The sequence below is a fragment of the Amblyomma maculatum genome, chromosome 3 (genome assembly GCF_055883805.1).
Source record: "Amblyomma maculatum isolate TAMU_Amacu chromosome 3, ASM5588380v1, whole genome shotgun sequence".
In the NCBI taxonomy this organism is placed as follows: Eukaryota; Metazoa; Arthropoda; class Arachnida; order Ixodida; family Ixodidae; genus Amblyomma; species Amblyomma maculatum.
In genome coordinates, this window is record NC_139346.1 from 32,418,845 (window position 1) to 32,442,516 (window position 23,672).

Genomic DNA, 23,672 nt, shown 5'->3' on the forward strand with positions numbered 1-23,672 from the left:
CAAAACGACGATCACGGGTTGCCATTTGCTGGAGACGTCACGAGTTTGAAGGAAGTGGAGGAAAAAATTGGACATGCAATATTCTCAGCTATAAATCCACCTTGCCTTGCCAGATGGAAGGAAGGATTCACCAAATGCAGTCCTCCTGTGAGGATACAGACCCCAATTAGCGACCATCATCATCCTACAGTGACCCCGGGCAAGGCTTCCCGCGCAACAAGGGTGCACGGAGGCTGTTTCGGGGAGCGGGCTTTGCCCAGCCAAGGAGCTCCCCGCCGCGGCGGGTCAAATCATGACGCGAGCACATTTTCTAATAGCTGACTTCTGCCTTTACATTTTCTTTGAAAATATTCATGGGGTGTGCCCATTCTTCGTAAAACGTCTTGCAGAGGTGACGTTTTTCGCGCTCAATACGAAACCACATCTCCTTCCCGATCTTCTTCACCTCACGGAGACCGGGTAATTCGCGCTGAAGGCTGCTCGGCATCTCGAGATCCAGATTTGGTGACTTATCTCGACGAGTGCCAGAACGAACTAGTTTCGTGTTTTATTTGGCAGCGGGTAGATATACCGCACGATGCGGTATGGGAAACCTGGCAGTCGGAATACCTCTTTCAGGCGATCAAGGAGTGAGGTAGGGAGGATGCACTCGCAAAAGATGTGTTCCGCAGTCTCCCGCATAAAGTGCACGCCTCCATTCGTCCGGGAAGTTTAGATACAAAGATTCGGCGGCGCATCGGTAAACCTCTGCGAGCGCAGCGCCACATGAACCGCGCGCATCTAGAAAGTGCGCGGAGATGAAGGGCCACCATGCGACGCTCGTCACGCATTAGGTCTCTCTATAGGTGGTTCAGTAGCTGTGGAGTCAGTATTTCTAGAACTGTCTTCAGCTGCGCACAATGAGGGTCCTCCCCTGACCTCTTCCTGTTGAGTAACAAATCCTCCGCTGACATGCGATAGGAAGCGAGCGGCGTCCCTCTGCGAAGGGAGCTATGCAACAGGGACTCGTGTGTAAAGTCTGTGAGCCTGGTTGACAAGACGCAGGTCGAAAACTACCTTGTCGGGGGTTTCTAACGTTCCACTGCACGCACTGTTCATTTGACGTGCATTACCCTAGTCAGTGCTGTGAGGTCCGGGATATAAAGGCATCCCCTTTTTCTTGATTGTCTGGCAAATGGACGTTTAACTTTCTGGAGGGCGTTGCCATAGGAACCGGGAAATTGCTCTGTCCAGCGAACAGCGACTATCATGGCCGGAATTTGATCCGGCATCCTGGAGTACAGCATTCCAGCTACTGAGCCGCTCTGGTGGGTTCATTTTCATGAGACAAATTAATAAATTGGGAGCCAATTGCCGCGGACATCAAATGAATCGTATGGGATTTTGCGCAATAGTATCAAGAGCCCGTGTACCAGAAAAGCCGGCAACACAAAAACGAGCAGGAAGCAAAGAAAAATCAAGTTTTGCAGACTACAGGAATATATGTCACTTACACGCTCGTAGTTTCATAAACAAATATTATGACAACTGTTCGCGCAACTTTCAGGATGCAGTCCCACTATTCTGTTTCCATTTTAGCCTCCGTCTGCTAGTCAAGTTCAAGGCTAGGGATTCGAACCGACGACATAGGTTGCTCCAGTTGTATGCCGCTCCTTATAAGTGCCAGTGTTTGTTGAGAAGCGAGACAGATACTGCGCCTTCCTTTTTCGGAAAATCGTCTTAAACAAAGAATGTAGAAACATTCGTGGAGTGACAGGCGGTGCTAATTGCGCCATCGCAAATTTTTAAGGCGAAGGTTGAGAGTTCCTCTATATTTTAGTTGTGTTAATTCGGAGGTCGCGGGTTCAGATCTCACTGGCGGCATGTTCTTTTATCTTCTAAATTATTATCCTCGTGATTTCACTGTTATTTCGGATTGGACAGCATAAACAATTCATTATACCTTCCTTCATGCAATGTTTTTTGGCTCTCTTAGTATGTATCATATCACGTTAATCACAATGAGAAAAAAACGCAATTGTTTCGTTGGTACTGTGGCAGCTTGTGCAGTATCTCACGACGAGCCCCGTATTTTAAAATATTTGCTTACTGACTCATAATCTGCATCATGTTGCGATCACTGTGGACTGGCAAGCCCCTCAAGGAGAGCTTTTAAAAGACGTCGAGTCCTTGTTTGATCGGGTATGAATGAGCGTGGATGTGGCCGTTTCTCTCTTGAATTCAGTTAAGCACCTGACTTTGAAGCGAGGTGCTCTGCCGTAGCTGTGGATCCTATCCAAAATGTGTCCATGTAGTGTTAGAAGTACAAAACTTCTCATCATCCCTACCATAGTTTTAAGTGCTGGACACCGAAATAAACCACGCACCTCATCGAGAAACACCTTTCTCTGTCTGCCCTTCACACCGCACGCTATTTTCAGTCAAGATGCCAAATCCAGTTCGCTCAAGTTAAGGGAGTCAACAGTTCAACAATAGCCAGCTGACCATAACTAAGACTGCCATGGTAAAACACGCAATTCTGCGACCAAAGCATCTGCGTGACATCTGGATCTGGGCACTGGGTATGTAAAACTGCACGATCGCGTGACCCTACTCCTTCCTAGCCGTACGTAAAAGAAATTTCCTTCACGTGAGGTTCCCTCTCAAATAGTGACTCATGCTGGCTAGTCAGCTCAATAAGGGGACACGTGTATGGCCTCCCTTCTAAATTCTTTTTTCACTTTAGTATTCGGGCATAAAATCCAGTCATGGCAATAAGGACTAGCCCTTCCTGGCAGAGCGGTCCGCTAAGGCAGGTGACTGCCACGTCGCGTGCGTCTCTCCACGGTGTGTGCACAGAAGCCCAGCGGCAAGCGACGGCGCGCATAGGAATGTCCGGTGCCCGGAAACACGCGACCGCTTTGCGAGAACGGCGGCGATGTAGAGCAACACAAGCAGAAGCTGAAATAGTTACCGCGGCTTCAGAAACGTGCGCCACTTCTGCCGCCTTAGAGTTCACATTTACGTGACTTTGTGCGCTACTGTTTCGCTTTTGGTTATATTTGCCAGCTCTTAGTGTGAATCGCTCGCACATGTAGTTCTTCCGGTCCTAGTGTGCTTAAGTGGTCCATTCTATAACAAAAAGCAGCATCAAGCCTTAAAAGGTGGAATAAAAAGATCTCCTGAGTCCCTGCCCACCTAGATTCCATGCAATGCTTTTTCTAAGTTCTTATATTATTTGGATACCTCATACTACAGCTATTCTTGTAGTCGTCATAGCACTGAGTGACTTGTGCTCTTTCTAGCAACGCTGTTTGCTGAAGCTGTGCAGCCCCCCCGCTACTTTTGAGTCGAACATGGATGGATCCCTTGTACTAGCACTAAAGATGTAAAGCTTTTAAAGGGTAAAAGCAAACGGTATGCCCGCCTTAATTCTATTTAGAAAGGTAGCGTGTAGCAGGCCCTCCACAAAACTGCTAGAAATAAAACCCTGACAACTCGGAACCTTTGAATAAGGCGCTCATAATTTGTCTTATCATTCTATCTTTTCTTTTAGGGAACCACGGGCATCGATATCCCCAAAACACAACCGAGAGTTCGCAATCATAAATCAATGCTGAACTGGATGCAGACGTTTCGCTTAACATTTTGGTCCATATCGGGTAATCTGCAAGTGTGTGGCAGTCTAGATGAGCTCTCTCAAGGCTACAAAATGCTGCCCTGAGCAACGCTGGCGAATGTACAAAATGGAATGCCGGCGCTACGCTCACATCTGTAGGCTGAAGGGCACCTGGAGGATATTGAACTTCTCCACCTCAAAGTCGACGCCGATGGTGGCCTTGTAGTTGGCGTCGTACACTTCGTGGCAGAACCTGCGGGGAGAGGAGGGATCACAGTGTCTGAACTTTGCTTTCATCATTACCTGTGAAAGCGAGAGGTACCGCCACAAGCGGCCAAACCGGTTAACCTCATTAAGCACCGGGAACACAAAGCCGGTTGGTGGAAACGGCTGTTACACGCTCGTTTACCGAAAAGAAAGGTGTGTGTGAGTTTTTCAAAGTTTTTGGCTGTACCTTCTCAGCCTCTACGGCGTCGCAGCTCCTTTGATGGAAGCCGCACTCACGGAGTCATTCGAGGACACCTTGTATTGGTCATTTATTGCGGTCGACCGCAAATAAAGCGCAATTCAGAAAACTCAACGCTTTCCGGACGGCAAAGAATGTAACGTCGCCTACCATGCGTACGCGCCCATCCTCACAGATACCTGAATCAAGTCGTGAATTTTCTTTTGCCAGGGAGCCACGCGACTCCGTGGATGATTACACCATCATTTACTCCGCAGTAGGTTACTTCCGATTGCCCTTATCAGCGTCAAGGCTATTCGATGCCGAAGAGTCCGCAACAGCTGCGCGCCCAATTCCGATTAGGTATCCACACGGTGGTGCACACTCAACTGTGCCTTGGATGAAATCCAGTCTCTGAAGGATTGAAGAACAAATTATTGTCATGTGAACAAGGGCACTATAAAGTCAACAATCTCAAGAGGATACTCCCTAAAAGTGTTCTGGTATATGCAGGTAATTTCTCGGCAAAATACAGAAGTAACGGGCTCTATTAAAATCACAATATGGCGCTGAACAAAAGGTACAAATCAATTTTGGCTTCAGGATATCGGAATCGCGCACACATCAGCACGCAAGACGGCAAGAACGCAAGTTTTAGCTTTACAGGTCTCGGTTTAACCAATAATAATGCGCATGTGGTTACTTATCAGGCAAGAACAGCACTACGTTTCAGGAGCACTAGTTTAATTTAAACAAGAAAGAATTAAACATAATGCCTGCGGGAGGACTCATTCTTGTTCTGGGATTTTGTGAAAATGCCGAAAACGTAAGTATCGAAATATCTTCAAAAATCTTTCCCTAAATCTTCAAATTCCAAAATCCTAATTCCTAAATGTACTCGGCTATAGTACGGCTATAAGAAAAACGACCTTTGTACCACTTATAGCTAGCTGCCTACCATTCATGCTCTAAATAAATATCAAGCAAAGCGAAGCTGTTGCATCGGTCTCGGCACTCGTCTAAATGTCATATTAATGCGAAAGCCTTTAATGTCTCATGCTCATGACGTCCTGTCCCCCTATAGTTGTCAATCAAATGACGTCATCAACCAAAACGCACGTCATTTATTTTCCTTTCCTACCGTGAGAAAGATTGTTAAAAGCAAATAAATCCTGTCTCCACCGGGAATCGAACCTCCACCCTGGATTCCCAGCCAAACGCTTTGACCAAATGAGTCACGCACGGGATCGCCCACGCACATCAAAATTCTCCTTGTCTACCGTGAGGATGATAGTGATGAAAATAACGCTGTAATTCGTGATAATGACAATGATGACATTATGCATGATAATGACGGTGCATTTAGTTGATAATGATAATGAGAGCAAACGTGATGCACCGTGTGCACGACCAACGCCCTTAGGCTTTCGCATTTCTGCAGTGTACATTCCACAGTGTTCTCGGAATTGTTTACAAAATGCTGGGACAGCACGTATTACGTCACTGCATCCCATTTATATGCTTTATGTACTCGATGAGGTGCAGTTAACACAATCCTTACATCCGTCTTCGTCCCAGTGTTAACAGTATACGAAAACGCACATTTTAAGATGACGGCTTCGTGATGGCCGTTACGCATAGCGCTTCTCTGCCGCCGTCACCCGTCTCTGTGTAGTCTGCGAGCTTTGTGTCTAGCTTGATTGGCTAAGTTCTCAACTAGAACGATCCTGCAACTTACTGAATATCCTAATGTCTGTGCTGAAACTGAGAGTTGGTGAACCCAAGTGCTACAGCATCGTTGTTCTGGAGGCGCTCTGCAGCGAAGGATAACGTTTCAAATCCTAAGACATCTAACCGCAATTCAGGCTACTTTCTCTCGTAGAGAGCCGATGCTAGCACCTTTATTTAAAAACACTCAGCTGTAGCTTGAGGCATCAATGCCGCCATCATTACGTAACGACATAATCGTCTGCCGATTTCCAAATAACTACTGGATTATGACGTTTCGCTTCTTTCATTAGACATAGACGTAACAATCGCAGCAACACTCGATGCGAGGCTAATCGCGCTTGCTTATTAAAATGCATCACCATGAAACTGTGACTGATGATGTCTTGTGGCAGCTAATTCTAAACTTGTTGTTTTTCAGCAAAAAAATGAAATATTTTAAGAGATCCTCCTAACGGTTCTGGAAGATTGACTGACTTAATTGAGTCGACTTCGAAGCACGAAGTTCGCTCTACGAAATGAGCGGAATGTTAAACGAGGCTCTTATATAATTACCAAGTGCATAATGCGATTCACCTGTTCCATTAGGATCGCTGGCATAAACGACGCATGAGCCGCCATGTTGGAGGAGAAGGAGCACTACAAAAGTCTATTATTTTGTCTAATCTGCTTATCTTTTTTTTTTTCGAGCACACATGCTTGTTGTAAAGATTAGGAGGAGGGAAATCATTTATTTTATTTTATTTTATTGTAGGCTATGCGTGGTGCGGCATCGCGGTGGCCCTGACGTGACGTATGCAAGTGGACAGGCTGTGTTCTTTCCCTTTATCTACATTCCGCTTCAAAAGCTCTATGCAGCAGTACTCATGGTGACTGAGCGACCTGAGTCAATTTGAAAAAAGCGCACATGAATGTGCTCCTACTATAATCGTATGCATCGTGGTCGACCAGCGCGTAGGAACGTAATCACGTAGTGCGCGACATCCTGATTGGCCCGGTCAGCCAATTGCATTCGTAGTGCTCCAAATATTTTATAAGTTCAGCTCCTTATTTCTTGCGCCATAGATTCATGCAAGCAGAACTCGCGAACTACAAAAGAACGAAGCACTTTCTTCGTGTAGCTCTAAACAGCGTTAGTGGCAGTTTCTTTACTCCTGCCCATGTGTGACTGCTGTCATAGCAAAGCAGGAATCAATGCGTATACAGTTTCAAGGCTATTTGTCTAAAATCTGCCGTTTTGTTCAGAAAGCTCGGAATCTCTAGGTATATCTATTTATGTACTGTCGCGCGTCCTGAGATATTGCAAACGGTATATGCGTTTCGAGCCCCTTATGCCATCTTCGTTCATTGCCACCCAAACAAGCTGCGACATATACAATTCGGACACGTGCAGGGCTATTCAGATGCCCCTGTATTGCCGCATGATACGTTTTAATTTGACAGATATTCAAACAGGCATGTTTCCTTTCGGAGTGCGAAAGCTCTACTTGGGAGGTTCAAAGCATAACAAAATATTGTAACTCGTGTACGACTGCTCTTAGTGTTTGCAGACTAAAAAATGTCGAGCGCAATCCCACTGCGTCTTCTCCTTTTCTAAAGACGATCGAACAGTCAGTCTTTACTGTGTTCTGGTTTTCTGATATGCTGCAGGCACACGAGATGAAAAATTGGGGGGACGCTAGAGCTCCGCCTCAATATAAGACGCCAAGTCCCTTTAACATCACATTTTCACTGAGAATTTTTTCCCTTTTTGTTGTTTGAAATATTTCAATTTTAACATAATTATTACTGAACCATCACTGCACGTCTCACACACATCATAATGACTAACACGCATCCAAATGCACTCCCTAGATGTTCCTCTAACACGCTTGGACCCTTGCCCAATTCGTTACATAGCTTCATTTTGAATGTGGGGTGTTTCAAGTTCCCGCTCGAGGTCATATGGTTGTGACGTCATAAAAATGTCGCCCAATCGAAATACTCGAGCACGAATGTTTCTGACAAGCGGCGCTGACGACGCCAACGGCTTTTAGACTGAACGAGGAGTATACGCTTCGCGTAAAAAAATCGCAGGTTTATCCCAATCAAACCTAGTTGTCCAAGTGTAAGCTCTGTTAACCATCGCTACTCATCAGCTTGACACCTGCACCGAAGCGTTGACGCACTCTGACCAGCACGGACCTCACCTGTGGCAAGACTATAAGCAACCAAGCGCCGGCGAAGCAGCTGTTAAATTCCCCGCCTAGTCACGTGGTCAGTAGAAGTTAGAACCCCAGGTGGTCGACATTTCCGGAGCCTTGCACTACTACGGGTCCCGGCTCAAGATCAAACGCGCAAGTGAATGACCTCGCGAGTTGCAGAGAGAGTAGTATAACTCTGAATACTCTAAATGGCCACTTAGGAGGGGATCACTGTAGGCATATTCAAGCGGTACATGGCTTCAGCTGAGAGACCTGCATCCACTCTCTCGGCACTTGTCTGCCGCATTCGGATGAGTGTAAATCCCGCATTGAAACAGCGACCTTCCCCTGTACGCTGCTTTCCCAAGCGATGGTGTAAGGAACGAAACGAAGGCCGACTCGGGTACTTGCAATAAAAATGAGGCCAGGAACAAGGATGTGTCACGTGGGACAGTGCATGCGCGATGACCTAAAGCTGCAGCAAGCAATCAGCGCAGCCAAGCGTTGCATACCTGCACAAATTAATACAATGTGTGATCACTCCGCGGTCACGGAAGCAGCGCGGCTGGCGCCTGCAAACTTCCCGGAAGTTGGCACATTCGTCCTATACCCGAGACGTCGCGGCCATCGATCGAACATCCTTGGACAACAACCAATGCAATGAATGCGGGAATACGCTCAGTGCGGAAAGTAGGCACATTTTTCGAGTGGTAAATGGCTGTCCGCGGGCGGCGCTGGTGCATTTCACAATGCACTGATGCATTACTGTGTGCTTTACTGTGTTATTTCCGGCCCCCGGAAAAGTACTGCTCTTCAAGATGACCTTAGCTCAATATTTTCCTCGCGTTGCAATTGGCTTAATGGTTACCAGGTTGGTTGCCCTGAAACGGTCTTCATGATAATATTCGAATTAAGTGAATCCGTAGAATTGTTCTTGTCAATATTCGAGTCGGAATTAAAAGCTCCGCGTTTAGCACATAATTTGCAAATAATTTCGAAAATGTGCTCATGGCGGCCTCGCGAAACCGATCAGGGCAACGTGAATTTAGAGCAAGAGCTCCCCTCGCGCCCTTTTCCCGCTTGCTTCACCTGGGCTTTCTTGGTACGCCCATTCATTAGATGCTCCCAAACAGCGTGCACGGAACGGAGCGCCGTAAAGCACCCACGACTATATGTTCTCTTTATTTCATAGTCTTGTCCAGTGAAGCGCTGAGTTGAGGGGAGAGAGGGTGAGCGTCGTTCTTAATCGCTGATACCTTCGGTGTTAGTGAACCTTTTTGCGTTGCAGCGAGAACCGATAAAACGCTCGTACGCGTATTCTGTACTTTTCGTAGAATATGTTTCATGGTTCCTTTAACATCACAAGGGCAGTAACATGGAAGTCTCTTTCTGTTTATTTGACAATCCCACTATCTGCCTTCGGAATTGTTCTTTGTATGAACACACTGACATTAGCATACGAAATAATCATTTGCAAAAAATATATTATGACATCGTATCTAATAACGCTAACAGCATACTTGCTATCCTTCACGCCATTTCAAAGCTGCCATTGTGCTCGTAAAACTCCATCTTTACAAAGCTCAAATAAGGCCCAAATTAGAATACGCATACTACTTCGGATACAGGTCATTTAATCCGATCAGAAGTCATTGAATCCATTCATACGTGAAATCAGCATTATTCTAACTACTTCACAACTACTTGTGTGCCAACCTGCAATGAAACAAAAAGAACCTTCAGTCATTCTGGGTTTGTTTTCCGCCGCTGGTACTTTCGATTTTACCTGTTACACACCTTTTCCAGCATCACCACTCTAGAACGTACGCCATTTGAGTATTCATCCACGCGCTCAGCCAATGCCAATGCTTTTAAGAACTTTGTCCCTGCGATATTGCACGTGCCTCCTCTCTTGAATAGATCAATATATTTCTGCTCTGTCTCCAGAATTTCATTAAAGGAAGGTGTGCACACAGTGATAAACGGGATGAGTGACCCTAAAGAAATGACCTTGAAAGCCCGCAGCAAAATGCGAGGTGAAAAACAGCGCGAGTTCAAAGTGAAGCCATGCTTTCGGCTTCTCTTTCTCTGGCTTTCAGTTTCTGGACGCTACGTTGTGTTTTCGACGCAACTGTTTCGAGCAACACCGAATGACAAACGCAATTATCGCGGAATGGAAGAGTGACGTCACGTGACGCATAGTCTGGAGTGCACCAGGGTGGTCATGCGAATTGATCTTCAACTACCATGGGTTATTTTTCATTTGCACTATATGTCCTAGTTACGCCCACTTCCACTTGATTTTCAGTAGAATAAGATTTCGTTTGGTTTGGTTGGGTTGGTAGGGTTTAACGTCCCAAAGCGACTCAGGCTATGAGAGGCGCCGTAGTGTAGAACTCCTGAAGTTTCGACCACTCGCGGTTCTTCAGCGTGCACTGGCATCACACAGCACACGGGCGCTACTCTGTCTCGGTTCCATCGAAACGCAGCCGTCGGCATTCGGGTTCGAACCCGGGTACTCCGGCAGAGTAATCGGGCATCTTATCCACCGCACACCGCGATGAGGTTTCGGTAGAATATGATCATCATCATCATCATCAGCCTGACTATACCCACTGCAGGGCGAAGGCCTCTTCCATATTTCTCCACTTAACCCGGTTCTGTGCTAGCTGCATCCACTTGACCCCTGCGAACTTCTTAATCTCATCCGCCCACCTAACTTTCTGCCGCCCCCTGCTACGCTTTCCTTCCGTTGGAATCCAGTTTGTTACCCTAAGCCACCATCGGTTATCCTCTCTTCGCACTACATGTCCTGCCCATGTCCATTTCTTCTTCTTAATTTCCACTACTAGAATGTCGGTAACTTGAGTTATTTCTCTGACTCACTCTGCACGCTTCCTATCTCTTAATGTCACCCCTACCATTTTTCGTTCCATAGCCCACTGGGTTGTCCTCAACTTAAGTAGAACTCTCTTGGTTAGCCTCCACGTTTCAGCGCCATAGGTGAGTACAGGTAAGATGCAATTGTTATATACTTTCCTCTTTAGCGATACCGGTAAGCTGCTAGACATAATCTGCGAGTGCTTGCCAAATGCGCTCCATCCCAATCTTATTCTTCTTGTTATTTCCTTTTCATGGTCCGGATCTGCGGTTACTACCTATCCTAAGTAGACATATTCGCCTACTACTTCCAGTACTTCGCTACCTAATGTAAACTGCTGTTCCTTCCCGAGGCTGTTGAACATTACCTTAGTCTTCTGCATACTGATTTTCCATCCTACCTTTCTACTTTTCTTGTCTAGGTCATCAATCATTATTTGTAGTTCATCTCCCGAGTTGCTTAGCAAGGCAATGTCATCAGCAAATCGCATATTACTGAGGTATTCTCCATCTACCCTTATCCCTAACTGCTCCCATTCCAAGTCTCTGAATACTTCCCCTAAACAAGCTGTGAATAGTACTGGGGAGATTGTGTCTCCTTGCCTAACACCTTTCTTTATGAGAATTTTGTTTCTTTATGCAGAACTATGGTTGCTGTGCAGCCACAATATATATCTTCCAGCACTTTCACGTACGGCTCGTCTACGCCCTGATTTTGCAATGCCTGCATCACCGCCGAGGTTTCAACTGAGTCAAATGCTTTTTCGTAATCAATGAATGCTATGTATAAGCATTCATTGTATAAGAATATGATCACAACCAATCAAATATTATTGGCGTTGTATTAAAGTCAAGAAGAAATGAGCATGGGCAGGAGATGTAACTTGAAGGTAAGATAACCAATGGGCGCTAAGGGTAACAAATTGAACTCCTCGAAAAGAAAAGCTTAGCAGGTGGCGGCAGGCAGTTAGGCGGACGGATGAAATTAGGAAGTTTGAAGGGATCAAATGGAGGCCACTGGTACAAGATAAGTTTATTGCAGGGATATGAGAGAGGTCTTTGCCCTGCGGTTTGTGTAGTCAGGCGGATGATCATATCAAGTCGCATGTACTCCCGAAGGCACTCGTCTCTTTTTCTGACTCTGAACATTAGGCGCAGCACTTTCCTGTCCCGTCAAATAATCACTAAAACCTAGTTGCATGCATTGTAGAAATATGTATTAGCATATACGGCAAAGCTATCGAAACTTTGACTGAAACCTTTTCACAAACGTTAAAAAAAGGGACTTCGAGAAAACATAACAGCGCTTGAGCACCACAGAATACACCATTTTGTACAATGTTATGGTTGCCTGGCTGGGTTATGCTCTGGGCCCATAAGCATCCATGCAAGCGTCAATTTCCGGAACGGGGTTAGGAATATCTAATTCTTAATCACAACTTCTTTTACCTTTAAGAGGCTTGCAAAATTACACTGAGTCGAGAGTGAGAGAACACGTGTGACTGATGTGGGAAAGAAAAGAAGTGAGAGCATAAAAGTTAAACAGAAAAGCACATATACAGTGCTCAAATGAGCCATGAGAGAAAGGCGAGGTAAACGACTTTGGCAGAACAAAGTGTAGAGATGAGGAAGCGCTACTAAGCATAATAGCGAATGCCGCACTGGGGCAGGCCGTTCGTGAAGCAGCGGTTCAAGGCTGCAAGCGGACCTTTTTCTCGGAGAGCTGGTGGTTTTAAAAGCAGGGAAAAGAAACAGGGAAACGGTTTTTCAGGAATCAAGCTATTTACATCTCAAAAATACTTACAACATTTACGTTAAATCAAGTGTTAATATTCTATTATACAGTTATTGGTGTCAAAAAAAAAAAAAAACGTTTAGACATTCAGTCAGTATTGCCCGAGACTTGTGATAGCCATCACACCCAGTTCCAGGGGTACTCTGCCACCATCCGTCTTATATATATATAAACAGAACCTCATTGTTCATGTTCACTGTGTCGCATGATGCAGGATGTTCCAGTCTGCCGTACGCTCATCAGTCTTGTGCTTATCAGTAATTCCACATTTCTGGCTGAATAGCAAAAACTGAAAATTTTCAAATAGTAAATTTTTATTCGGTAGTACGTACAACATAGCTGTTCTGAAGCGATAAACATTTATGAATTTCAATGCGCCAACTTCGCGTCCCATAAGTTGGCGCCACATAGAAGAGACTGCAGTTGCCCTTAGCAACCAATGTGGTCATGATGACGTGCTCATTCTGAGAGGCCCCGAAGCAGCTACAGAACCGTGGTCGTACTTTCCATGTCAGTTTATCTCCGTCCATTTCAAACCACGCAATGACAGGAACACAAGAAAACATTCCCCTAAAAATGAGGCTTGGGAGAAATACATCACAGGTGGCTTACGAAGACGATGAGCCTAATAAAACTTTATTCGCAATAGGGATGGATAATCGAGGTAATTCACAGCTAGAGTACAGCCAGTCGTGGAGACCTTTGGCGATGTAGGCCCGTTCGACGGCCTCGAACTGAAAGTCCGGGTCACCGCCGGACCTTATCTTGTCACAAGCTTCTTTACGGGGATCAGGCAAGAGTTCTGAGGGAGGCTTAAAGACCTTGCACATTCTTGCTACAAAAGCGGCCGAAGAGATTTATATCCTTACTTATGAATTTTCATTACTAGTTTGCGTTGGGGAGGGTCCCCGCGTGCAGTTGTCTCCGCATGTCCTGCTTACGAAGATATTATGGAGACAGACTGCTATGATTCACAGAAGATGCTCATCCATAACCCTGCAATTGTTTCCTAGCCACTACCTTCGCCAAGTCAAACAGCGTGATGTGCTGTGTCCGCTGCTTCATCAAGGTGCCCGTGACGTCAGGCCTGCACGCCATCAATACATATCTATGACCTCTTCTAAGCATGGTATTATGTTCAGATTAGGTACTCACCTCCTTGTGGTCATCCAGGAACGGAAAGCACAGCGCCTAGTACAGATGAGTTGCATCCGCTCTGCTGCAGCCCCTCAGTGTTTCACTAAAATGGTTGTACTTCGTAGAACACGTCTAAACTTTCACCGCGCACTACCCCCGACTGAAACATTCTGCGCGTGCGCGGGTAATCCCCTCGTTGCGTGCAACAGCGATCAGTCTCCCCAGCATGCCTCACTAAGTATAACCGTCCGTGCCATCCGCTTGTCGTCACTGCGGACGAATGCAGTGGCGAACGCACTCACTTCGTGATGAGGCAGGTCTTTCCGACGGAAACGTCGCCGACCACCACCACCTTTGCTGCGCGGACGCTGCACCGGGGAACATGCGGTGAGAAAAAAGGGGCAATAAATAACCACATTAGAACGAACAAAACGCCTCACGCATGTAAGCAAAGTTTGGAAATACCGCCTCAGAACAAGCGTACAATCTTAGTGAGACAGACAGACCACTTTGTTCCGAGAAACGGAAAGAGGGGAAAAAACGCTTTCCTTCACGATCACGCGTTGGCGCGCATGCTATTAATGCCCGCGGGGCCCCGCGAGGGCCGCCATAACAACGGAAACGCCGGTCTCTTCTTTGCAGCTTGCTTTCGGTATTTATTTTATTTTGTTGTTTTTACCGTTTCGAGAGCCTGCATTCAGCACGAGCAGCATGTGGGCCGGTCGGGTCATTAACGTGGCCAGGGAGGGAGTCGTTGCCTCCGCGCCCAGTGACATTGACCCGCAGAGAGCGGCTTTTCCTTCAATGACGCATCACAATCGCGGCTCCGAGTTTGTTTAATCTTTGTGGCGTTCTTTTTTTCCTTAGTTTATTTGCTCCTTCCTTGTCACTGACGATGCGAGCGCGGTGGAATTCTGAAATGAAGACGTGATCGCTGAAGCGGCCTTGCCGCGTGACACTGATGTAAAATATCCGAGTTCGGTCACCTTTATGATCTTTATTTTATTTTGTTCGTTTGTTTTTTTGGGGTGAACATTACATCGCAAACACCCCATTGCACATACCAAACCAATCTATGTCGTACAGCTTGGCGGTCGCTCTTCCGACCTTGGGGAACTGAAGCATAGGCTAACGTTAAAAAGCGCTAAAACGACAGCTCGCACTTGGCTTTCGTCGGATCCCGGACAACGACAGAATTCACGTGCGTCTCGTACTTCACATGCTCCCTATCATGTGAGCCGAAGTAAGAATCTGACGCCAACAAACCGACTAAAATCTTATGATACTCACCGCTGTGCACGGCAGTACTATGGCGTAACACACTTGTAAAACCAACGCAAATCTAAAGCTTTCCTTATTTATTTCCTGCCTATAAAGAAACTAATCCGGGAAATATTTTTTTGTTTTTATTATGCAGGCTAGTCTGACAATAGATTGATGGAGCAAAGCAAGTAATATTCAATTTTTAATTGGGAGAATAGGCCACCAGCAAAATGATCGGGCTTTTATTTGAAAGTAATACCCCAGTCAGACGGGCAAGTTTAGTGACACTTTCACGAAGTGCACTTACATAGGAAGAGTGACACTTTCGGTGCTCGCTGTCACACGGCAAAATCAAGTGTCATTTTCAAATGACGGCAGTGCCGATGCGGATGCTGCAGCCCTATGTGGAAATTAGTTTTCACAAAAATACCTTAAAATTCAATTTTATTGCAAGCACAATTACCTTAACTAATATTCAGTTTATTTGTGCATTTCAGTACATGGTTTTCACACAAAAAAAAAAAAAAAAAACATCGCGATGTCACACGCACTTTTCGCTAACATGCATGGTTACTGCTGTTTACAAGCAAAACCGACCTCGTTTATTATATATAGTTGCGCTACTAACTGCGGTTATCGTGAACGTAGCTTTGCGACTTTGATTTGCATCGTTAACCGATAGCGCCTAGGTATGGAACGGAGTCACCGGTGTTCGAGCGCGAAAAGTGCACGAGTTGTACAATTCAGAGTAGCGTGCATTTTTCACACGAAATCATCTCCGACGGCGCTTCTATATGCAGCCTAAAATGTCCAGCTGCGCAGCTCCCACGCACGGCAGCATCGTCTCGTCTTCACAGCGTTTGCTTGGCGTGTAGTTGTAACACAGTGTCGAAAAATGTCCAGTTTCCGCAGCATCACGAAAGTAGGCGAGAAGTTCGCAGCGTTCACAGCACCGGATGCTACTAGCTTTCCGCTGTATGCCGCCCGTGAGCGCCCGTGAACGGCAGAGCGCGCGGGGCAGGTAGCGCATGGCCGTGCGCTCCTCCGTGGTCGTCGCTAGGCCTATAGTTTGTTTCGCATCGAAGTATCAGTGGGCGGCGTTTTCGTATGGCCAGCTTAATCGGATATATGGCTCACTTGTGGCGCTGCCTTGAGAGAAATGAGAATAATGATAGAAACGTGCAATTCAAATCGACGACTCCTTAGGAGCGTAGCTAGCGTATACGTGTACTACAAGGGTGAGCTGCGCCGCGCCGCCGGCGACGATGGCTCTGAAGTAGTGAACAGAAATTTGCTTGTATCGCAGCTATTACTCCTGCTAGCGACTCGGTACGGGTCAACGATCCCCAACAAAGATTAATTTCTGACATTGCTTTACTCCAGGGATTATTATTTACGGGAAAAACTAATTCTCGCACACTTTTCTTACGCCGGTGACAGCGGGGCCGGATGCGCCGTAAAGGTGCTAGCATGGAGCTGGTGGCTTGCGGGAGCAAAAGCGGTGCTGTCTTCGGCCGGCGCTTGAGCGAAATGCTGCCGTGTCAAGTGACGACGTTCTAGAGATTGGGTTACAAATAACTCCAACTTCGCTGATGCAGCTTGAGATACCGCATACCATCGAGGTGCAGCAGCAGACGAACACCTTTCTCTTAGCGCAAGCACTTAGAGCGAGGGTAGCTGTTCAAGTGTACGCATTGTTTTTAGTTGGTGACAGCTTAAATCCCTTGCCTAATAATAGAAACGCTCATAAAATTACGATAAACATTTCAAAACATTGTAATTCTCAAAAAATGTATGAGTAATATGAAGTGTCCTGCTGTCCAGACTACACACTCGCCTGCCGGACAAAGTGTAGTGAGTTCCCCAAACTCACTCTGCGCTGAGTGTGTTCGGCAGCGAGTGTCATTAAAGTTCATCGTGTGGCACGATGCGAATGACACTAAAGGCGAGTGCACTCGTTGAAAGTGACACTAAACTTGCTCGTCTGACCGGGGTATAATGCTCAACAGCAGACTAAGGTAATGTTCAACAGCCTAGGGAAGGAACAGCAGTTTACGTTAGGCAGCGAAGTACTGGAAGTAGTAGGCGAATGTGTCTACTTAGGGCAGGTAGTAACCGCAGATCCGAACCAATAAAGAGAATAAGATTGGGATGGAGCGCATTTGCCAAGCACTCGGAGATTATGACTAGCAGCTTACCGGTATCGCTCAAGAGGAAAGTATACCCCAGTTGCATCTTACCTGTACTGACCTATGGGGCTGAAACGTGGAGGCTAACCAAAAGGGTTCTACTTAAGTTGAGGACAACCCAGAGGACTATGGAACGAAAAATGGTAGGGGTGACATTAAGAGATAGGAAGCGTGCAGAGTGAGTCAGAGAAATAACTCAAGTTACCGACATTCTAGTCGTGGAAATTAAGAAGAAGAAATGGACATGGGCAGGACATGTAGTGCGAAGAGAAGATAACCGATGGTCGCTTAGGGTAACAACCTGGATTCCAAGGGAAGGAAAGCGTAGCAGGGGGCGGCAGAAAGCTAGATGGGTGGATGAGACTAAGAAGTTCGGAGGGCTGAAGTGGATGCAGCTAGCACAGGAGTGGGTTAAGTGGAGAAATATGGGAGAGGCATTTGCCCTGCAGTGGGCATAGTCAGGCTGATAATGATGATGATGATTTATTTGTAAAGCACTGCCCGTGACGGGGTCAAGTGCCGGTCGCAGCAATGTAGTGATGCGTGAACGCCAGGCGTTCTTTTGAGGAAAACATGAGAGGCCCCTTTTCCAAAATCAGCGCCGCAGGGTTGCCGCCCACGCACCTTGACTTTGATGGGAGCTTCCAATAACTGTACACTTTACCTTAGGGCAAAATATAACTTTTTGTGTGCGCCCACGCGCGCGTGTGAAGCAAGATCAGAAAGTGCCACACAGCGTACAGGAGGCTTTTGGGCCCCCGTGATTACCGTGGAAGTATAGCCTGTATGTAGAAGCTACTTCGAAGCATTATAGCGCAAATTATAATCAATCTTGCGCTCACACGGAATACAAGTAAGGCCCGAATAAAGCCGTACAAAAAAACAGCACTGGAAACGCGTGCAGAATCGCTACAAGAATGCTAGAGGAGAAGGGCAGAATTACAATGCCTCCTATCGAGGACACTCTTTTCCGTTGGTGTGAAAAATGTCACCCACGACGAAAGCATATCACTACCAGCTTTGCTATAGTTTTCACCGTTCGTGTAGTACAGCTGCGCCGGCCGCAATAGTTGGTATTCGACGAAGAGGGTAGAATTAATATCTGCTAACCCACGACCACTTCGCTTCGTGCACTCGTGAACCTTTTCCTTTCTGCATTCATAACAATGCTCTCTCTCTCTCTCTCTCTTCCTTGTGCGCTTTGCTTCCTGAGATTAACATCCTGAGATTAACATGAAAGTCGCGCACTGACCCTCCGTTTCAAGAGGAGCCTTAGAGAAGCTAGCCAGTAAAGCGGGTGTGGTGGTTAGAACGCTTTGTTTGCTTTTTACGCTCATGTATCATAGCGTGACTGCCGTTCAAAGCTCACCCTGCGACATGGCTAACAACTCAAGCCGCGCTATACCAGGGCTCTGAATTAAGGGACACTGAGGAATAACCCGATTTGTCTTTGTGTCGGTGCTTCATCCGGCTTTAATACGGTGTCAAATTTAACAGAAAACTCTGCTTTTATAGCGTATAGACGTAATACAACTACGTAACACGGGTGTCGACATCAGTGGCTTATTTTACAAGCCCCCTGCGATGACGCCAACAAAACACATTATGAAAAACGAAGCAATAAATGGAAATTTTGATGTTGAGAAAGCATTAGCACAGCTCGTAAGAGACAGCCAATACATCTTTACTAAAAGGGAAAAATGGCGTGCCATTTTAACCAGTGCACGTTCAAAGTGGCAATGAATGATGCAAGCGAGATGTCGACTCACTCTGCGCCGACGGAGCTCCTCCTGAGGCAGGCATCGCGTATGTCCGGCGGGAAGTCGGTCTCCGGATACGGCGTGTCCAGGTACGAGTAGGCCTGCGCGGTGACCGACCCGAAAGCAACAGTTCAGTCCGGAAATCCGGGCACCAGTGGGAGAGAGGGCAGAAAGAAGGAAATGGGAGCGGTAGCCATCAAAAATACGGCTTAAACTGAAAGGACGCTTCACTGGCCTTCTCCAAAACTCTAGACGTCAGTTTCGCGGAACGTCAGGTGCGACGTCAAGTATGACGTCAAATCAAGAACTAACCACTTACCGACCAGCGTGGGTGGTTTCAAGACGTGGTGGCAATTAATTGCTTTCGGTAAGGTTAAGTCAGCTAAACTGCAACTGCGTTCACACTCGAGCGCCCTATTTTAATGGATCAAAGAAAGGCCAAAAAAGGCTTTCAAAGGCAGCCGCATGCAATCGAGCTGTCGCACGTGCAGTTGCAGCCTGCGCCAAAGAAAAGAGTCGTCCTCCGTCGGCGAAGAAGAGTCTTGGCGCCAATGTTGCGCAGTTTCCCTTCAGCGGAGAGCAAGGCCGCGACGGCAATCCAACACGCACTATGCGGAAGCCCCGTAAATGATAGGTCGCTGCGAGAAACGCTCGAGTAGTGTGGGCAGCCTGCATCAGGTTTATAATCATCGCAAACCTCCGACCACGTTAACAGAAGAAAAGAAGCTTCTGCTACGGCCAACCGGTCTCCGCTCTGCGCGTCGTTAAAGCTCTTCCTGGCGACGCAAATGAGCCTTTTTGTTTTTTTTTTTTCTCTTCGTTTTTTCGCGGACACCAAAATACTCGATGTCGCCGCAAAGATAGTAATCGGCGCTTTCGCCGTTTTTTTTTCCTACTATCTTTCAGTAGGAGTCGTGTGGAAGTAATTGAGAACACGGTCAGAGAATCATCATCCTTATACTAGAGAACAAAGCCCTCTTTCATATTTCTCCAATAACATCGATCTACGGCACCTTGGCACCGAAATCGTTTTTACCCCGGCAGCCCTTCACACTATCTGCCACCTCCTCTAATAGGCTTGCCTTCTTTTGGAATCCAGTGGCTGCCCTTGGCGACCAACCGTTATTTTGTATTCGGATTACGTGTCTTGCCCACGCCCAACTCTTGTTAATTTCGAACAAAGTGACATCCCACATCGCTCCCTTAAAGTCTAAACTTTGTAACCGTCATCTTACTTTTCCTTGCTCGCTGCGCGGTCATTCAAGCCCTTGCCTTGGCCTTCTAACTTTTCCCGCCATACAAATACTGCTATTCATTTTCGAGAAGTGCTGCCAGCTGCAGTTTGTGATATTGGCTCAGGTCAGTTAATTTCGTAATTGTGATTTACAATTGTTTATAATTGCAATTAATAATTCATAAATGTTGATTATTCGTATCTATAGTTTCTTTAAGATATGCGCTTATTTTCAAACACTGATGATACAGGACACGTGTACACTAGCATTCTAGCCTACAACCAAGGCAGGATGAATAAAAGAATACATTCGCTGTAAACTGTGTAAAATGCTGTTTTTGCGTATGGATGTTTCTACACGAGCATATATAAGACATTGTTTACGTTAAGGTCATCATCGCATGCATCGTATAGTGTCCTGTCCTGTCAGTATGAAGTTATGCGTAAGATGTGTGTGCGTGCCCTATGCGACGACGAAATAAAATTAATTCATTAAAACTTCCGTGGCGAGTACATAATTCCCACTCTCCCAACACAGGCATTACACCTGAATTTTGTCATTTACTGAGTTATTCCGAATGTGCTGCCACCTATCTTCAAGCTTAAAGGGTATATGTTCAAAGGGTATATTTACTCTATTTGCTTGCCTCGACATTAAGCAGAGCTCTCTCATAACCTATGATTCCCACATAACTCGAGACCCAGCACACTCGTTATTTAGTGACGCGTAATGAGCTTTAGAAAGCTACATCGTTCGCCGTTTCCAATGGGGTGCAGAGTTCATGAAAGCGCATATATTATGACCGAAAGCCGTAACACGTATTGATAATTTACAAACTGAACAGAGGCAGATGTTAGGCGCCCAAATGCGATTTATTTTTCTACCCTTGGCGTGGCACTATTAATTTGCCAGTACTTCTTTAATGAATGCGGCGTCATCGTATGATGGCATCCAATTCCAGGTGCTTAGTTAAACTGGCCATGATATATCAGGTCGCGCTGTGGCTGCTAGGACGTAATATGTGCGAAGACAGGGCTGCGGGATGTTGCTGCAGTACCGCCTCTAAAACCTTAATATAGGCAGAAGTCAGGACGGCTGGACTACCATTTTCTCCTCGGATCCTCAGAAGTGAGCCAGAAGGCCCTAATGCACGGGGAGAATTGCGGTATTACGAGAATATAGAGATTATGAAGACATTTTCATAGATCGTAAGATATAGAGAATAGGATCTTGATGAGGCAAAGTACATTTCCTGCATGCACGCCTCATCTGTGCCAACCACGACCTCTCTACACGTTTCGCAAACTCATCCCATCGTAAGTCGGGGTAGCCCTCTGCCTGTCTCAGATTTTGATAATGAACCGTGAGAGCCATGTAGCAAAGCTTTGTTGATAAAGCGTGAGCTGGTTATCAGTCTCATTCAATAAAAAAATTAAGGAAACCAACTTGCAGCTCCCGATTAAAAAGCTTAGAGAGTTATGACTTGCAACTTGCACAACAATGTTCAAGTGAAAATAGCATTCTGTGAAGCATGATGAAGCAAAAGTATTCATCATATGGTCGTGCACTCAAAGTTAGGTGCATACGTAAACTCCACTCAGGCAACACAAACGATTGCCCAATATTTCCGCTATGTTGGCAATGCCCTGCCCTAAATTGGGCCAGGAAATTGTCGACATTTTCCAATATTGGACTCATGGTTCATGACCCTGTACGTGAACATTTCAGGGTATGGCGCGTAAGCGTTAATGGCTCACTGCTACGGCTTCCTTCGCGGATCTTCATTCTGGCACGTGTACATCGCTAGTATAACTTAATCACTGACTCCTTAAAAAATGCGTCTAATATATCATATACCTCATCTGTATGCAGTCATAAGCCACCGCATAATGTGAAGAATGCACCTGACATAGACACAAAGCTCCTCTCCAACCGAGCTGTTAGCCGTAGCCTTGAAATAGCGCGGTTGGTTGGGATACCAGGGTCCCCAGTTGGATACTCATCTGGCCTCCCATCTCAAATGAGTTACCACAGTTGATAGCTCCTGTCATGTTGTATCAAGTGGCCTCGGGGCGTCACATAAACTGCCGGCCAATCGGTATCTGGCCACCTCACCTGCCACGAGTACATGCCCATGATTTCTCCCTCACGTCAGCAGCAACGAATTTTCTCATAAATGGGGCTTTCAAGCCTATTATCGCGTTAAAAAGACCAGGAGAGTCCCTCGGATCTCATGCTAGCACTATACGTTATTCAGCTGCTCCCGAAGAAGGCGATATAGCTTCACAACGCTAAAGAGAAGAAATGTGAAGGGCTATATATCTGCGTTAGTTCCCAGCCAACGCGCATAACGCAACGAACTTGTTGTGAAAACGACCTTTTCCATGCATTAAGGACGAAATGCATTCGTTTCGGTCGCTAATCTTCGCCTTCCTCTTAATAGCATCAATATCAAGAAGCGCCAACGACAGGAACAACTCGGCAATATGCGTGGCGCAGCCAAAAAACGTCGCTCTGTGTAATCTGCAAAGTTATTTTTGTAGCGAAAGCTATACTGGGCTAGTCACCGGCCCATTTCGGGTAAGCGTCGCTAGTCGCTACAGCGCATGCGCCATAGCCATGGCAACTAGTTGCTCCGAGCCACGGAAGAAAAGACGTAGTAGGGAAAAGAGAAGGGGAAGGAGAGAAAGAAGAAGGAGATCGAATGGTTCAAGAAGATTGGGAAGATGCTAAAAGGAATACTGGAAGAGAGAGAAAGGATAGGAAAAGAAGAAGCCGCTCAAAGGAAGCAAGAAGATTCGGAAGACGCCAAGAAGACTCGCCGTAAAACACTTTGCGGAGAATGTCGGTGCATTGCTTCTACGTAAACATTCAAACGCAACAACGACGGCGCCGAATTGCCGATCACACCATACGGTTTACAGCCAGTGCTTCGGCGACGAGAACGTTCGAGTTGGAGTTTGTGAACATTCCGTTTGGTAGTTTTACCTACGCGTGTCCAGGCCTAATCGAAATTAGCCACCATGAAGATATATCTTTTTTTTTTTTTTTCTGCGCTCGAAGCCTGAATGTCTCCTCGCTCAGTCGCCTTCGTCTCGGCCCGTTAATAAAAGGCAAAGCTGGGTTCCCGTAACAAGGCCTTTAACTAGATGTCGTTAGAGATCGTGTTTTGCAGACAATTCGGCGTCGAATTTGTCGGCGTTTCGAGCGAAAATGATGGGCATTATACTGGCGCAAGCTAGTTGACAATTATCACGAGCGGCTCTGATTGGCCGTCAAGTTGCGTCACGCAGCAGCTCCAACTCAGGCAGCTCCTTTGAGATAGTAGAGCACACGATGGCACTCCGGCACCCTGGGATTCCGAATAGGATATGCGACTCCTATGGGCCAAATAGGCACGTTCTGCGGCTGGTTTGATGCGGAATTTCAATCAGTACATATTGGCTGGTTTTCCTATAA

At 46.3% G+C, this 23,672-nt stretch overlaps 1 protein-coding gene across 1 annotated transcript in view; it reads right to left on the bottom strand.

The window, feature by feature from the left end:
* The window catches only part of RabX5 (RAS oncogene family member RabX5), a 58,432-nt gene that overhangs the window by 22,359 nt on the left and 12,401 nt on the right, over positions 1 to 23,672 (bottom strand). The window contains exons 2-4 of the mRNA XM_084597418.1: positions 18,988 to 19,079; positions 14,069 to 14,134; positions 3,750 to 3,851 (exon numbers count right to left, since the gene is read on the bottom strand). Coding sequence (XP_084453544.1) covers positions 3,750 to 3,851; positions 14,069 to 14,134; positions 18,988 to 19,079 — 260 coding nt within the window. The remainder of the gene's footprint in view (positions 1 to 3,749; positions 3,852 to 14,068; positions 14,135 to 18,987; positions 19,080 to 23,672) is intronic.